We start from the raw sequence: 18173 nt of genomic DNA, 5'->3' as shown, positions 1-18173 counted from the left end.
ACTAGCGCGTAGACGCCACCGCCAGAAAACTCGTGAAGTAGTGTAATAAAAAGGCCCAATATGTATCGGCCCAACATAACTCTCTCTCTTCCCGCCAAAAAGGGAACAGATCATCCCACAATATCCCGCCAATAACAATACCCTTTATGCCTCTCGAAATCGAAATTACATTTTGTTTGTCAATCGCTACTCCGACTTGAAGGAAGAAGAAGACGACGGACGAGATTTCGTAGGAAGAAAAAAATGGATGTGCCGGAAGAGACGAGGCTTCGCCACAAGCGAGATTTTTTCCAGTTCCTGGAAAACGTAAGTCCTATTACTCTCTCTCTCTCTCACACACACGAGACATATCGAGCTTCTGTTGGTATAACTGGGATTTTGGTTTTGATAGATCTACATGGATGAAATCAAGGCGCTGGTACAGCAGAAGCGTCGCCGTCTCATTGTTAATGTCGCTGATATCCATACCTCCTTCCCCGGAACTGCCTCTAGGTTTGTCACTCAGCTTCTGAATTTTTTTTTCGCTTTAATTCTCTAATTTCTACTCGGTTCCATAATCTTATTTCGTCTCTTAGTAGAAGGGATAGTAGATTTCGTTGGGTTTGTCAATTTTTGGAGTTTTTAGGGTTTTTTTTATGCTATTTCAGTGGTGTGAATTTGGGGATTTCATTGGATTTTCCCGTTTTGCTTTAATTAATAAGAAATATGGGATAGGAGAAGTCTAATATGAAGAATGGATGGTAATTCGAAAAGCGAGCTGTTTGAGATTTTATAGTATGGCTCAGTGAATAGATTTTTTTTTTGGTGCTATGTGTTTCCTGACTCAAGTTTGTTGCTTTCGTTTGCGTAGGATACTGAAGAATCCAATTGAGTATATGCAGTCGTTTTGTGACGCAGCCACTGAAGCTACCCGCAATATCGACCCAAAATACTTGAAGGAAGGAGAGCAAGTCCTTGTTGGGTTTGAAGGTCATTTTGTCTCTCGACGTGTCACACCTAGAGACCTTCTCTCTGAGTTTATTGGATCTTTGGTCTGTGTTGAGGGCATTGTCACCAAATGTAAGCCTTTTCCTTCTACACATCTGCTTAGTGAAATCGATGAGAGAGAGAGAGTTGAAATCTCTGACGCATGTTTTGCTTTTCAGGCTCTCTTGTGAGGCCAAAGGTTGTTAAAAGCGTACATTTTTGCCCATCTACCGGTGAATTTACCAATCGAGATTATCGAGACATTACGTCCCACGCGGGTTTGCCCACTGGGTCTGTCTATCCCACAAGGGTATCACATGTCTTTTCTATGTTTTGTTCATCTACCTTTATTGCTTGAAGATTTACCTGTTACTGAGTTTTTTTATATTTAGGATGATAACGGCAACTTATTGGTGACTGAGTATGGGCTGTGCAAATACAAAGATCACCAGACCTTGTCAATTCAAGAAGTGCCTGAAAATGCTGCTCCTGGTCAGCTTCCACGAAGCGTGGATGTCATAGCTGAGGACGACTTGGTTGACTCATGCAAGCCAGGAGACCGAGTGGCTATTATCGGCATTTACAAAGCTCTTCCAGGCAAAAGCAAGGGTAGCGTAAATGGAGTCTTTAGGTGCGTATTCCTACTACCTCTGAAGCTCAAGATGTTCTTTTCACTGCGATAATCTTGACTGAGCTCTATCTGTGTAGGACTATCCTCATAGCCAATAACATCACTCTGCTCAACAAAGAAGCAAATGCACCTATATACACCCCGCAAGACCTGCAGGAGATTAAGAAGATTGCAGCAAGAGATGATGCATTTGATCTCCTTGCTAGTTCCTTGGCACCTTCTATTTATGGGCACGCTTGGATAAAGAAAGCAGTAATACTACTGATGCTCGGCGGTATGGAAAAGAACCTCAAGAACGGAACCCACTTAAGAGGGTAAGGCCATACTTAGAAATAAAATTCCAGCTTCAGTTCACTGGTATGACTTTTGCTAAATTTACAAACTTTCGCTTTTAGGGACATCAACATGATGATGGTTGGTGATCCATCTGTTGCCAAATCTCAACTTCTGAGAGCAATAATGAATATTGCACCATTGGCTATATCAACTACAGGCCGTGGTTCTTCCGGTGTTGGGTTAACTGCTGCTGTGACGTCTGACCAAGAAACAGGTATAATCACATATAAGCCTTTTGCAAAAAAATTTCCATAGACTTCAAATCAAAATTAGAAAAACGTGAAAGTGCTGTTTCATGAAAATCAACTCTCTTTTTTTATCAGGGGAACGAAGACTAGAAGCTGGTGCAATGGTCCTCGCTGATAGAGGTGTCGTGTGCATTGACGAGTTTGATAAGATGAACGATCAGGACCGAGTTGCTATACACGAAGTGATGGAGCAACAGACTGTAACAATCGCGAAAGCCGGTATTCATGCATCACTAAATGCTAGATGCAGTGTCGTTGCAGCAGCAAATCCCATATATGGAACGGTAAGTTTGCATAGAACTCATCCTGATCTGTTAACTCTATAGACTAGTAAGTATCCCTTATTCTAATATCCTACTCTTGTGCCTTTAGTATGACAGATCACTGACTCCAACAAAGAACATTGGACTTCCAGACTCGTTGCTTTCTCGTTTTGATCTGCTGTTTATTGTTTTGGATCAAATGGATGCTGGTATTGACAGCCTGATATCGGAACACGTCCTGCGCATGCATCGTTACAAAAACGATAGAGGTAGGCTGCAAATCATATTTCTCCGGTGTACTAAACATTTTGACAATCATTGACTTGAAACATATCTGGCTTTTGAGTGAATTATAGGTGAGGCAGGGCCAGATGGGAGCTTGCCGTACGCAAGAGAGGAAGATGGTGAAAGTGAAGTGTTTGTTAAGTATAACCGAATGCTGCATGGGAAGAAGAAGAGAAGAAGCCAAACAAATGAGAACACTCTTACGATTAAGTTCTTGAAGAAGTACATTCACTATGCTAAGCATCGAATTCAGCCAGAGCTCACTGATGAAGTGCGACACTGAACTTAAATGCAGATTTACGTGTTTGATATCTGATAAAGATTTTCCACTAAAATCTCTCTTTCGTTATCGAAAAATTTCAGGCATCCGAACGTATTGCAGAAGCATATGCAGATCTCAGAAATGCAGGTTCTGATACGAAGGTAACTATTCCTCACAACGTAACCTTGGATACTGAGTGTTGTGTTTTCGTCTTAGGAACTTGTATTTGACACGACCACCTCCATTTCTGCAGACTGGAGGTACGCTTCCTATAACAGCCAGAACGCTAGAAACAATAATTCGTCTTGCCACGGCACATGCCAAAATGAAGTTGAGCAGACAGGTAACAAACAAACCTAAATCTTCTGCCTTGTCCTCGTAGTCGTGAATAAGTTCTACTGAGATTCACTCTTAAAATGATATATTTATTTTGAAAGGTTACTAAAGCCGACGCAGAGGCTGCCTTGAAGCTTATGAACTTTGCAATATACCATCAAGAACTGACAGAGATGGATGAACGCGACCAAGAAGAACGTCAAAGGGAACAATCAGAACAAGCACGAACACCAAATGGTCACAGAGGCAAACAACGCAGGGGTAATGATAATGGACAAGAGAACGTCTCTGCACATGTCGAAAGGTAGCTAATTTGACCTTTATTTTCATGTAAACCCACATCGCAGCTATCTTAATTCTAATACATTGTTCTTTTTCTCTTTGCTGGTTCATTCAGTGAAACAGCAGGTCCAATGGAAGTAGATGAACCTCCTGTAGAGCAATTTAGTGGCACGGTCTCTGCAGCAAGGATTGAAGCGTTTGAGCGAGTGTTTGGACAGCACATGAGGACAAACAGGCTCGACGACATTTCTATTGCAGAGATAGAGACTGTAGTCAACAACAATGGCGTTGGAGCTTCTCGGTACTCTGCAGATGAGATTATGGCGCTATTAGAGGTACATCACAAAATAAGAAACAGCTTCTCAATTTGGTCATGGAGTTTCTTCATTACTTACGTTATTGTGGATTTGTGCAGAAACTGCAAGATGATAACAAAGTGATGATCAGCGATGGAAAAGTTCATATCATTTGATTAATCATCATGAGAGAAATGCACCTAAAGAAGTAATTTCCTCATATTAGAACTCAAAGTAGTGTAGTGGGAGAAGAACAACTCTTGGAGACCAAAGTATCTTTTTTGTAAAATCATACTTTTTAAGTTATTTGTTTGCATCTATTAGCGAAGTAAGAACCGCATTTGATTCCAAAAGTTGTGGTGTTTAAAGATAACAACAGTACGGTCCAACAATCAAAAGTACTTTGCTTTATCAATGTTGCTGTTTTCACCAATGATTCTCTTACAACGGCTCTGTCTCCAGACAACGTTGGCAAGAAGAAGGCGATGTGGTTGAACCACTTTAAGGCCGGTTTGAGCTTTGGTGTTATACTCTTTCTTGGAATGTAATGCATGCGCCATTAGCCAAATTCTCCGTTGTTAAAGTTAACATAAACATACTCTTAATCGAGCAAAAATGACGGTTAACCACTTTTTTAAGTGATACGTTGAGTAATTAACGAGAACCAAATAAAAGAAAGATAGAGGAAAACAGCAAAACAAAAATAAGAGACAACATGAAGTCATCAAATGAATTCACTTTTCCATTAAACGAAATTTAGCATTAACAACAACACCAAAGCTAACTCCAAGTGAGCATTCAGAGGACTCGTAGAAGCCAAAAGGAAACCCAAATCCCACACAACATCTCACTTCCCATAACTACATACATGTTTCAATTTCTTTTTCTTAAAAAAAGGCGAAACGAAACCACACAATTATACAAACAGAGATGAGAAAACATGTTATCAAACTTCGTGTGAAGATGTGGGAGGAGGAGGAAGCGGTTTACCACGCCCCATTGTAAAACCTCTCGTCCCATCAGGCATTCTCGGGCCAGGCGGACGCTTTGAAACCTCAACAGGATGATGATTATAATTTTGATGGAAAGACGATGAGCTTGATGGTGAGGTTCCATGTCCTGTGGCTGTGGCCACATAACAAAAAAAGAAATGAATAGGTCACCACTTTCCATTGTTGCAAGAAGTATAGAAGAAACGTTTTTTACTCTACAAAAATGTACTCATACCATTGCTGCCTACATGATTCGGTCGCCTTACCCGTCCCCGACCTCTGCTTTTGTTCCCATTTTTGTGCCCCCCTTCCTGAAAATGGTTTAAGAGGAAAAATCTGCGATTAAGAAACAGCTGTTTCGTATCCTGTTTTATCATAAATATGCAAGTAAATCCAACTACTAAAATATCACAGACCGTAATGTTTGATTCCAAAACCTTCAATCAAATTCTTTAACAACGCCATCAAAGATGGGCCATTATATCAAGTAATATTAGAAATAAGATCGAACTTACATCATCAGCCGGAGTATCAGAATGATGGTGACGATGATGCTGATGTTCATTTGACTTTTTGTTCTCCTCACCTCCAGTTTTGTCATGCACTCGGCCTGTACTGTCCTTCTCTGTATCGACTTCCCTCCTAGCTGGTCTTCTCTGAGCAAACTTTCCCTATGGTGAATACGTAATCGATTTATAAAGCTATATTTTGACTCTATATACATGTTTTTAAGTTAAAAGATCCTTCAGGGATTACTTACTGCTTGTTCAAGAAGCTTAACTCGCAACCCATTTCTCCAGTCTTGCTCATTATTTAATGTAGCTGCCTGCACCAATTAAAGAGGTAGATATAGACACCCATTCTTTAGGTGAGACGAAACCAAATTAATGCACAATACTGATCCTGTAAGTTTTATTTGACACTCACCGCTTTCTCAGCTGCCTCCACTGTTTCATATTCCACAAAGGCATGTAACTATAGCCACAAAAAGAAAAAGTCAGTTACTTACTTACACATAAATATACATATACGTGACTGTGATTCCATACAAAAATATTCTCCACAAAATTCCTTACTCTGGTTCTGATAAATGTGTCCTTCTTACAACCCTTATCTGATTCTTCAACAGCGTTCGGATCACATATGGATACACTTTTTATGCTGCAATTAGGGAGAAATGTTAATAAGTAATATGTGTAATTGATGCAGCCAAGATGTAGCAATGATATGACATATGAAAAGACATGGCCTACCTTCCAGCTTTACCAAATATCTCCCGAATATTCTCATCTGAATGATCCTCTGGCAAATTTTCTACCAACACAGTGAAAATCTGTGGTATACTAGTTAGGACGAATATATCTCAAAGGAAGTAAAGGCACAACATATCAGTCAGACAGAGAAAGAAGAATCATGTTTGAGGCAATTAATACCTTTGGATCCCTGACCTCAGGAAGAGGACTCAGACGCTTCACCTTCTTCCCATCCGAGCTAACAACCTGCAGGTTGACAAAACAGATATACAACCTCTGTATTAGCTTTATCTGGTACTCCACTTTACTTTTTCATGGCAGTTTCAATTCATATTACTTGTAAGTTTGTAACAATTATGAAAAAGCTTACAAGAAATGACGACTCCTTTAAAGCTGATACTATCAAAGCGTGGTCTCGAGTAAGCTTCTTCATTTTATGGAACGTAGCAATAGTAGATATAGGAACTGCACATCGAAAAGAAAGACATTGACATTGTTCTTCAACAGTATGATAAGTACCTTTGAAGTAAAATTGAAACAAAACGACTTTATTTCATCAATTAGGTGAAAGAAAAAACTTTCGGCAAAAGCAATCGATCATACACAAAACTACAGTTCACAAATTGCAACATCTAATCAAGAGATATTTTTATTCGACTACATGTATCAGAAATTTCATAACTACATGAGCGATTCCTCAAAGTTGGTCTCAGATAGTAGCAAGGAACATAAAAATCTAGGGGTCTATCTGCCTGTTTCAGAGTCAAAGAAATATACTCACCAAAGCCTTTTTTGTTTTTCTTCATAGCATTGAGAAGAAATTTGTCAGTAGGCAAATTCTCGTCACTGAAGTAGTATTCAACCTGCAACAAATAGAAGGAAGAACAGAGACTAGATTCAGAAATAACCTTTCGGCAAAGTAATTCGACAGAACAGAAAACAAAAAACCTGAAAAATTAAACACAGCAAGACGAATACGAACTTGACTAATTCCATAATTTCTCGATCAATTCGGCCAATTTATTTGGAAACGTGAAAACGCAATAGAAATTCAAGATTTCAAAATCTTCTTGTTCATCTTTTAATCAAACAAGCAAAAAAAAAAAAAAAAGCTAAACCCCTTGCCTGTCTAATGATCTTCTTTTTCAACTCATCGTTGTTAACAACAACGTCAGTCTCGACCGGATTATCGCCGTGATCGTGGTCAAGATCCTCGCCGCTATTTCTACCGTGGTCAAAATCATCATCCGACGGAGGTAAACACGGTAAATCCGAGCCAACGACATCTTCGAAAGATCCAGAAACTGGTAACGAATCGACTTCACGTGACGGCGGCTGCGATTTTGGAGGTTGGGTAATATCCGCGGTTGAGTCAATCGCGTCTTCCGCTGACTGCAATTTGACGGCGGCGACGGAGGAAGTCTCTACCATATCCATCTTCCCGGAGTGAAGAGGAAGAGACGACGAAAGACCGCCGGAGAAGAGAGAAGAACTGAGTTGAAAAAAAATCCTCCCGCCTCTCCCTTTTTTCCTTTGAGTCTCTCTTCTTCCTCTTACCTCTCAGCCGACGCGTCTTCTCCTTCCTCCATTTTTATATGATTAAGACTTTTTTGTGATCGGTCAAAGGTTAATTTCGTCATTTTCTATAAAACGACACCGCTTAGCCCAACTCGATTCGAGGTAAATATTAATGGCTTCTTGATGGGCTTTGATATAGCCAACCCACTCTAAGAGGCTTTTAATATCCAATAGTTTTCAAATTATTTGTATTTAGCAAACAAGGGTGAAGCTGCAAGAGTAATATATCAAATTAAATCAAGAATTATGTATTCGTAAACTACAAGACATAAACATGAAATTGGAATATTTGAGTAAACTGAATATATATCTCAAAATATTGTTATAAAACTGATGATTTGAGTAATTATTTTTTTTAATTAATGATTTGAGTAGTTATAGAAATTGATTTCATTGTATACTGTACTAATTTGTATGCATTGCAGCATTCATCTGGCCATTGGTTTTGGTTAATAACTTGATAACTAGATAAAAGATGGATATTTAAGACTTTATTTTTCACAAGACATCGAACATTAGAGATTGATCAATACCGGAAAAAAAAACTACGAGATTTTCTTCTTGAATAAAAAGAAAAGAAAATACCTGTTAACAAGTAAAATTTATTGAAAGAAAACATCTTGTAAGTTTATTTTCAATTTCACTGTGTATTGTGCTCTATGTAATGCATACAATAACTTTGTAAGTTCAAGTTGATCAGTGATGAAGCAGATGTTAAAAATGAAAAAAAAAAAAAAAAAAAAAAACGATGGATACTGCATATTTGTCAATGATGTGACAAAATGGTGGCTTGTATTTGAACCCTAAACGATTAAGACATGAGAGAGCAACTAATCTTTAGAAAACTCTAATGGAATAATGACTCGGAGATTGAAGTTTTATAGTCTCTCTTATCAACCACTTAAAAAAGAATGTTGATCTATACACTAGCATATCATCAAATATTTATATATATATATATATATATATACCTATAATGATCATTATACATGTTGAAAATGACCAACTAAGAGTGATGTATTAAGTTTATATCACACTTTAATTTGATTTCCTATGTAATTGACGAATCATGTAAAATTTACTTTAGAATTATTGAAATAGATAGTGCATAGGCAATATTTAAACAACAACAAAAAAAGATATGTGGATTAGGCAATATATACATATTCACTAGTGTGGAGAGAAATATAAATGGTGGAAATGAAAATGAGATGACATTTGAACACAGTTCTGTAAAATAAAATGTAAAGTCTGATGCATGTTACGTTCTAATTAACCATATCAATTAAAATTCGAAATAACTATGAAGCTTCCGCATTGCTCAATAGAGATCATGTCAATAGAAAGCGTAATCAAGCAGCGGATGTATTAGCAAATGAAAGTTTTTCATCTTTTAATGTTTTCCATTGTCCGCTTATATGGCTTCGGAACTATTTGTATCATCCATTTACGGTTTAATTAATATAAAAGATGTTACACACAAAAAATAACTATGGGCTCCATGTAATTATCAAGTTTAATGCATTCCTGACTTTATCAATGAAATATATATAGTATTAAAGCAATTGATTGAAAAATCGGTCCAAGTAATTTTCATAATAAATAAAAAACTATAAACAAAAATTTGAAGGATTAAATGAAAAACTATAATTGCATGTCCATATACAGTTTTTTTTTTACAGGACCATATGCAGATCTTTTCACTTGCCTTGAGATGGGATTGGCTAAGTTGTTTTTTGGTCCACATTTGGTCCTCCACCAAATAAATGAGAACATTTATATTCTCTTCTCGCTTTCTACAATTTGTATCGTGTCTATATCAAGTACAAATTCTTATAATACTTTTGGTTGTGGATGATAAATACATTGTTTGATCAAGAATGTTATCGATGGTATAGTATTATTATAATAACTAAAAGTTTTGTTTAAGGCATCTCATTGCTTTAAAAAAAAGACGATCAGTTTATATCGTACACACATGTTGTTTTCTATTTTAAATTAGAATATTTGACGTAACAACACTACATTATCACTTTAGCAATATAGATATATTCTACATATAATCAAGTATTAACGATAGAATTTTAATGACTACTTGGCCCGTAAGTACAACTTCTACAAATCATAACATTACTAGGATTTATATTCGGTCTTCTTTCTAATTATATATGTGTTGTGTATAATGTGAAAACGTTTCAATAGGGAAGAAAAATGCTTATTCCAATTCTTCGCGTAGATATGAGATATGCAGTCCATATATATTCCGATTTGCAGTACTTTATTTGAGCTTTTAAGAAAAAAAAACATTTCTTAGAAATTTACAAAAAGGAAAAAAAAAAACATTGAAACTTTTTTGGCTAAAATATATAAAGAATTAAACTTCGAGCAAAAAGGGTCTTAGAAAATCATTAGGGTTTTACTGTTTAGAAATAGTGAGAGACTTAAGACTCTCTCTCCCCCTAAATACTAGGGATATGCTCTTTTGTCTTGGTCTCCAATTTAGTAAATGATCTTTTTTTTTTTTTCAACATTTTAGTAGATGATCGAGTTGAACATATCCGAAACCCCCACTCATACATCTCATGTGGAAGTCACGTGAACCTCGGAGGCAGAAAAGCCCATCATATCACAAGGGAAAGAAACTGAATTTTGGTCTCATAACAATTTGATTATTCATTGCCATTATAAATTCAGCTAGAACCTATTTAAACAGGAGGCTATAATTTGTAATAAGGAAACAAATGTACAATTTAGTGTTCTCTTTTGCATAACTATTGAAAAATGGAAGCTTTTTACTTTTGTTTTTGACTAGAACGATAGGTGTGAATCTTTACAAGAGATGAAGAGAACCATAAAGTATTATTTACTTAATGATTTTTGAACTAAAAGTTGCTCCCATATCAATCATTCCCTGATAAAAACCTAAAAAGAAGCAGGAAATTTGCAAGCTAAATTGAAAAATTAAGTAGTTATGTAAATCACAGAGAATCATATATATTGTAAAATATAGCTTTAGTAAATTATGTAAAAAAAAATAGCTTTAATAAAAAGCTTTTTGTCAACAATTGCGTTAGTATTTCATAAACATATATTATTCTAAAATGATTTTTTTCATTAAATCATACAGTTCCCAACTCTGAGTTTGTGTACTTCTATAAACATAGAATGCACCAATATATTTATATAGATTCAATCTGAAAAACTGTAAAAATTCTATGATTAACTTGAAATACATTTATAATCTAATTAAGATAGAAAATAAACATGTAGCATACCAAAATCTGTCGTCTATTGGCTTCCACTAACATTTTTAGGAGTTTATGTCTGTGACAATATTCAGTCTTACTTAAATGTGGTATGACGAATTAACGGTAAAGAAAAAATGGTGTACCAAAAAAAAATGGTATCTATCCACCGTGACACACTGTACCTACAAAAAAATGGAAAAAAAAAGTGAATTGTTTAACAAAATTCCAAAAGAAAACTTTCGAGGGGTTGCTTGATTATCAATCATGGTATCTTACTTTCCTTATGGTGAATCTAATTTTCTCTTTCTAGTAAATAAGGACGACCCCTACGAAGTACGAACACATTTTAATAAAATTGGTACCCGTTATAATATTATAATGTTTATCTTTAGATTTTATGTAACTTTTCTTCACCTATATATTCTAAGCATTTTCTTGATGATCATAACAACTTTCTAAACATATTTAGATTTTACACGACTATGGCGTGAAGAACTTTGATAAGGAGAAGCGAACCAAACCAAACAAAAAATGGTTCCCTCATTATGTTTAACAAAGTATAAAATTAGTTTATAATATATTCGACCTAATCAATATGATGATGTCAAGTCACTGTTTAGTAATTCGAAAGAAGTAAAAATCTTGTTTTGATATCTTATAAGCGTGATCTTCATTTTCTGTGTATCATTCTATCATTTTCATTTACCAACCTATGTGTGTCTCAGTGTCTCTGTAATACTTGTTTTGTAACTTCTTTTCATATCTATTCGTTGTAACTAGTCTCAAATAGATCTTCAGTTCTCAAAACAAGAACAAAAAATTATTGACAAAAAGAACTAAATGTAAATTCCATTACTGTATAACCATGGTATATGTAGGTTTAATTGTCCGCTATATAGTTTTGTATGTTGTATAGCTGGCTATGCGTAAATTGTTCATCACCATTTTCCGTAGTTTCGTGATTGTGTGCGGATACATAGTTAGATTAGATCCATTAAAAATCGTCATTTGCAATAAAATATATTTAAAAATATCGGGAAATATGATAAGGCAGTGGTTAGAATTCATAGCTTTAACTTGTAATGCCCACTTTTTTGCCATTCAAAAAGAAAAGAACCCAATCAGTTTGAGCATATATCTGATTAATCTAACTGATCATTTCAAAATATCATCAGCTTAAATATACACAGCACTTTTTGTGATTTTCAGATCATGATTATCCATCAGAATCAAAGTATACGGAATTCACTAACACTTTGTGATATGTGGTGGCTTGATTTCATTCACCATTTATAAATGATTTTGCTATATATTATATTAGATTTATTCTTCTAGAAAACACTTGTAGTGAAATTTAACTAATGATTCTGTCGTAAGGAATAATAAATAGGTCTCAACTCAAGGTCAATCGAGCTTTATGAATATATACTATGACTCTTTGAAAAATCAAGCGATAGTAATACTTCGAAACTCTTCCAAGTTACTCAATCGAGCTGCCAGTTCACGCATTTTCCTGATATATAAAATTGTCAAATTTGATTTTACATACTCCTCTATCTTTACTAAAAACTAAATAATAAACTGTTTTGAAAATTCAACTATTTGATTTCAAACGTAATTTTTAATCTTCATTTTCGTCATTTCACGTACCTACAAATTAAATATATCTCATTTATTATAGTATTCTTATTTAAGAAAAAAATCAAAGTGAGTTGAACACTATATATCATTTCCAATAGATTTTCAAAATGTTTTTTTATTAACAATCTCTCATGAATCAATCTGTTAAGTACATCTTTAATGTGTTTACAACAGACTCTTGTTAATAGTCTCATCTTCATATCATCCTTGTTGTTCATGATATCTTATCTTATATTTTTGTTTTAATATATCTATCAATTAATTTCATCTCTCCAGTTTTTTAATAACAATGGATTTATTTAAAACCTGGAGTATCCCAAAACAAAAATCAAGTTTAATCTTCGAAATGTATGTAAAAAACTAAACAGTTTTTGCCACTTAACATTATATAGTTGCTACGAAGGATCTAATAGAGAGATTTATATCAAAATTATAGTATATCTAATATCAAGATTTATATCTAATAAGGAAAAACTTTACCACTTACTACAACTCTTTGAAATTATAATATCGTTTCATGGAAAAATTTTGTTATTATAAAAATTGGTACAAATCATCAAACAAATTATTAGCAGTACTGTTTATATATCTTCTTTCATTTTCATTTCTCTAATAAACAAAGCATATAAGATAAATATATTTGGTCTTTTGAATAACTTTTGGTTTAATGTTGTTTTGGTAAACATGTTAGTACGATACCTTTTAAGGAATATGCTATTTTAATTGTTTGCCGGAAGGAAATTAAAGCACCTAATTACGGGGAGGAAATTAAAGAGCAAACTAACAGAACTTTTGGTCGTGTGGTTCCTAGAAAAAGGGAGTTTGAAAAAAGAGTTTGAAAAAAGAGTTTGAAAAGCTTAAACCGTTCTTACTTCACAGGCTATATATACCTACCCAGCAAAAAAACAAAAGATGTATGAATGATTTTAGTTTTGCTTTATAGCAAAAAGTTTTCCACGTTGTAGGACAGTGGCGAGAATTTTCCTTATGGTTTTGACCCTACTCGACATAAATAAACCTAATCGCGTTATATACACAACCTACCTAAAATTATTGAATCTAATTAATCACATGTTTTAAATACTTCTATAAAATGCAATGTTCAATTGAAAAAAAAAACAATTCTGAATATTTCGGAAAAATTTTATCGTACCAATTACTATTTGATTTGTTGTGAAATTTCAAATAAAGAATAAAGAATACGAAATTCATAAAAAGATACAAAAGTTTTAGCAAATGAGACAAATATCCTTTTGTCATAATTCTTATTTATTAATAACTGTGTGAATTATGATTACAAATTCTTATGATCCGTATATTTCAATTTAAGTGATGTTTACGAACAATTTTTTTTTTCAAATTAAATGATATTTTCAACGTTCTATGCTATTTTTTTGTGACCATGTATTATACATTATATTTAATTATTGGTTGAATTTTGTTTGGATAGACTATAATAATGTTTTAGTTTAGAAAAAAAATAGTAAATGATATTTTTATATGCGTGGAAAAACCTCAATCATCTTTTTAATTAAAATAGAGTAAGATCGTTTTGAAAAAAAAAACAGAGTAAGATAAATACTCCATTGCATTTATATTATTAAATATCAGGTCACCTAGTATAGCATTATTATTTCTTCATTTTTTATAACTATTAGAGTATTAGGTAAATTGTAGAGAACTATCAATTTTGGTATTAAATGGTACTTGTCACTTGAGGAAAAACCTTTTTCATGTGTTTTTTAACAAGCGTTGTGGTAAAAACATGAATTGACTTGCCCTTTTTTATGTCTGCTGATATTAAAATAATATCACACTCATGTTTTTTTTTTTTTACATCAATATCACACTCATGTTTTTACCCGTCTATGAATCATATTACCCTTTTCACGTAGGAGTGTGAAAACAAACAATAGTTAAAAGTTTAAACCATAGTACCTTCTTTTTGTAGTAGTTTTCAGAATTTTATTATTTAAGCTGTACAAAGATATATGTTTGTTGGACACATGGCATTTCTCTCTTTAAAGGTCCCGAATTTTATTAGTTTTATCTTTTTATTTTCATCCTTTTTGGTTTTACTTTTTGTTAATAGTTGTAATATTAATACAATTTCTGGTTTTCCAGTAAAAAGGAAAAAGTAGAGCAGGGGAGAGATTTGGTTATAACTTTCTTTTTTTGATCTTTTTTTTCAGACAATTAACGGATCATAACTAAACATTCGGGTCTCGAATATAAACATTGACACTAACAAAAACTAGTACACTACATATCTTCATCATTGTTATATTATAGACGTTAAAAGTATTGTAGTCAAATGGTAATGAGAAGGGTTTAGAATACAATAGTTGACTTTTAATATAATGGAAGATTTATTGGAAAATGTCTATATCTGTTATCTAGTATTGGATTCAATATTAATTTGCAATAAATGTGGGGTACTCTATCCCAAGGAAAAAATCAGGATTTTTTAGATAACAATATTATTTTGTAGTGGAATAGACCAGCATGGTTCAATCTGGTTGTTTCTAAAAAGACCAATCGAAAACAGACCCTATTGTTTTACAGATCAATAAAACCATCAAATTTAAAGGTTAAAAAAATGTTTAACCGCTTTGGTCCAATTCATCACTCTTATACCAACCGGAGACCAATATGGTTCCACATGATCGTTTCGTTTTTATAACAGACACTAATGTTTTAGACTATACCTAATATATACAGATCAATTCGTAGTTACCATCGAATTAGTAAAACAACAACCTTTGATAATTCGGTCCAACTCACTAGTTCTATACCAACTGATGTTGGTCCAGCTTTTATTATCCTCAAAATTGAATTAGTCGAGTCAGGGCCGGATTTGGGCAAAGCCTAGTGAAACATTTGCTTCAGACCCCCATATTTTTTGACTAAAATTCAGCCCATTAATTTTGTATTCAGTCCATAAAAACTAAAAAAAAAAAAATTCAGCTCAAACATTTAGGCCCACTTCGACCAGACCCAGAAAAAAAAAGTTAAAGAAAACAGTTTTTTCAAAATCTCACATCGACAATTGAGTGAAAAGAACTTCTAACTTTTCTGTATAAATAAAATATATGCTCCAGCATTGGCTACTTTATTCAAAAGTATCAGATCGAGCATATTGTTTTTGCTGCAAGTTGTTTGGTCGAGATCAAGATGCTAATCAGTTGTCAAGCAAGGGGTTCAATGATTGGAAGAATATCAAGATACGACTGAGTCAACATGAAACTAGTCACTACCATATTTGGTGTATGAGTCGGTAGATGGAATTAGAATTTAGGCTAAAGAAGAATCAGACGATTGATAAGGGTCTCCAAGAAGAAATTAATAAAGAGAAAACCCATTGGAGAGAGGTTTTGTTGAGAATATTTTCATTGGTGACAACTCTTGCTAAACAAAATTTAGCTTTTCGTGGGACTAATGAAAAGCTTGGTCAAAGAAACAATGGAAACTTTCTGAGTTTTATTGAATCATTTGGAGATTTTGATCCAGTCATGCGAGAGCATATCAGACGGGTTAAAGGAGGTGAGATTCATTATCACTATTTAAGCCACACTATTCAGGATGAGTTGATTGTTATGCTAGGGTCTGAAGTCAAATCTATGATCATCAACAAAATTCAAGAAGCTAAATATTTCTTGGTTATTCTCGATTGCACTCCAGATAAGAGTCATAAAGAACAAATGAGTCTTATTATCAGATGTGTGGATGTCTCCATGGCTAAAACACAAGTTGAAGAGTTTTTTGTGACATTCTTAGAAGTTGCAGATAAATCTGGAGAAGGGTTTTTTGAGTTGCTTTGTTCGACATTGGTTGGTCTTAATTTGAGTATTGATGATGTGAGAGGGCAAGGCTACGACAATGGATCTAATATGAAGGGAAAACACAAAGGAGTACAAAAAAGATTGCTTGACATCAATTCAAGAGCATTTTATACACCTTGTGGTTGTCATAGTCTTAACTTGGCACTTTCTGATATGGCTAAATCATCTTCAAAAGCGATTGCTTTCTTTGGAATCATTCAACGGATATATTGTTTGTTTTCATCATCTTCAAATAGGTGGGAGCTATTTAAGCAGATGGTAGGAGGTCTCACACTTAAGTCACTATCAGAAACTCGTTGGGAAAGTCGCGTTGAAAGTGTTCGAGCAATTCGATTTCAAGCTCCAAAAATAAGAGATGCTTTGGATTACTTGGCAGAAAACTGTGATGATCCTGGAGCTCGTAGCGATGCTGAAGCTCTTACCACAAGCGAAACTCATGGAATTGGAGGGTTTGAGTTCTTATTTGGTATGGTTATTTGGTATGATCTTCTGTTCGCCGTCAATGCCGTAAGTAAGATGATGCAATCAGAGCATATTGATATTGATAATGCTATTGTTCAATTGAAAGGGTTAGTATCGTTTCTGAAAAACTATAGAGAAACTGGATTTGAAAAAGCAAAAGCAGAAGCTAAGATTATTGCAGAGTCTATGGATATCGAACCAGACTTTTCAGTGAAATGAAAGCGCATTATTAAAAGGAAGAAGCATTTTGATGAAGCAGTAGAAAGAGATGATGAATCTGAGATGCTAAGTGAGAAAGAGATTGATTATTTCTTGAGAATCGTGGATCAAGCTATAGTATCTCTTCAAATAAGGTTTGAACAATTTGAAGAGTATGAAAAAACTTTTGGATTTTTGTTTGATTTACATAAGCTCAAATCGGCAACGGATGATAGTTTGAAGGCAAAATGTATCAACCTTAAATCTTCTCTTAAACATGGTGCCAATTCAGACATTGATGGATATCATTTATATCTAGAGATCAAAATTCTAAGAAATGTTTTGCCAAGTGAGATCAAGAAAGCTGTTGAAGTGTTAGATTTTTTAAGAAGATTTGAAGGTCATGGTTATCCAAATACGTGGATTGCATATAGAGTGATGCTAACTATTCCAGTTTCTGCTGCTTCGGCTGAAAGAAGTTTTCCAAGCTGAAGTTAATAAAGTCTTACTTGCGGTCAACTATGTCAGAGGAAAGATTGAATGGTTTGGCAATGTTGTCAATTGAGAGAGATATGGTTGGAAAGCTTGACTACCAAAGTTTGATAAATGATTTTGCGGAGAAAAATATAAGAAGACTTATTTTTCGAAATCCATAGATTGCTATTAGTTTTTTTTTGGATTACTTGTGTATCATTAATATTAGTACGTTCGCACTTTTAAAAGTTTTTTTTATCTAAATTTTTTTTTATAAAAAAAATAGCGACCCCCATTTTTTATTTTGTTTCAAGCCCCCAAAATCTCAGATCCGGCTCTGAGTCGAGTTCGATGATGTTGAATGAAACTCAGCTCCACTTATGTTTTAAGACATATGTAAAACCGGTTTAGTCAAACCCATTGGAAGACATATGGCCCACAACTAAATCTTTCAAAAATAACTAACAATTTTTTGGACCCTACATCACTCTTAGCATGTGACAACTTAACCGAATTAATAAAGTCGTTAACATTAATGACCCTACTTGCACTAGGAAGCAGCAAGTGGCAAACTATCTGT

General features: G+C 34.2%; 2 protein-coding genes and 1 pseudogene across 2 annotated transcripts; 2 read left to right on the top strand and 1 right to left on the bottom strand.

The window, feature by feature from the left end:
• The first annotated feature begins 185 nt into the window (after nt 1-185).
• LOC18015986 (DNA replication licensing factor MCM3) lies at nt 186-4258 on the top strand. Its single transcript, XM_006398260.2, has 15 exons — nt 186-306; nt 392-492; nt 851-1059; nt 1146-1276; nt 1359-1597; nt 1675-1911; nt 1993-2147; nt 2257-2465; nt 2554-2713; nt 2801-3000; nt 3093-3152; nt 3245-3334; nt 3429-3631; nt 3725-3944; nt 4025-4258. The coding sequence occupies exons 1-15, from the start codon at nt 244-246 to the stop codon at nt 4079-4081; spliced, it is 2334 nt and encodes a 777-aa protein (XP_006398323.1). The 5' UTR covers nt 186-243; the 3' UTR covers nt 4082-4258.
• A 365-nt stretch (nt 4259-4623) lies between these two features.
• On the bottom strand, nt 4624-7715 carry LOC18015985 (la-related protein 6A). Its single transcript, XM_024155257.1, has 11 exons — nt 7276-7715; nt 6932-7013; nt 6521-6615; nt 6331-6396; nt 6151-6230; nt 5974-6058; nt 5825-5872; nt 5658-5723; nt 5413-5568; nt 5133-5208; nt 4624-5030 (listed from the first exon to the last, which is right to left on the bottom strand). The coding sequence occupies exons 1-11, from the start codon at nt 7585-7587 to the stop codon at nt 4852-4854; spliced, it is 1245 nt and encodes a 414-aa protein (XP_024011025.1). The 5' UTR covers nt 7588-7715; the 3' UTR covers nt 4624-4851.
• A 7994-nt stretch (nt 7716-15709) lies between these two features.
• On the top strand, nt 15710-17775 carry LOC18015984 (annotated as a pseudogene).
• Nucleotides 17776-18173: the final 398 nt, after the last annotated feature.

This window comes from Eutrema salsugineum, unplaced genomic scaffold (genome assembly GCF_000478725.1).
Source record: "Eutrema salsugineum unplaced genomic scaffold, Eutsalg1_0 scaffold_20, whole genome shotgun sequence".
Taxonomy (NCBI): domain Eukaryota; kingdom Viridiplantae; phylum Streptophyta; class Magnoliopsida; order Brassicales; family Brassicaceae; genus Eutrema; species Eutrema salsugineum.
Note: the sequence above shows the minus strand (reverse complement) of the source record. Positions and strands in the feature narration are given on the sequence as shown.

Coding starts and splice junctions, on each gene's coding strand:
- LOC18015986 (XM_006398260.2), top strand. CDS start 244: ATGGATGTGCCGGAAGAGACGAGGCTTCGCCACAAGCGAGATTTTTTC. Junction 1,060..1,145: donor TGAGGGCATTGTCACCAAAT/GTAAGCCTTTTC, acceptor TTTGCTTTTCAG/GCTCTCTTGTGAGGCCAAAG. Junction 3,632..3,724: donor GTCTCTGCACATGTCGAAAG/GTAGCTAATTTG, acceptor TGGTTCATTCAG/TGAAACAGCAGGTCCAATGG.
- LOC18015985 (XM_024155257.1), bottom strand. CDS start 7,587: ATGGATATGGTAGAGACTTCCTCCGTCGCCGCCGTCAAATTGCAGTCA. Junction 5,873..5,973: donor ACACATTTATCAGAACCAGA/GTAAGGAATTTT, acceptor TTGTGGCTATAG/TTACATGCCTTTGTGGAATA. Junction 5,569..5,657: donor TTAAGCTTCTTGAACAAGCA/GTAAGTAATCCC, acceptor TATTCACCATAG/GGAAAGTTTGCTCAGAGAAG.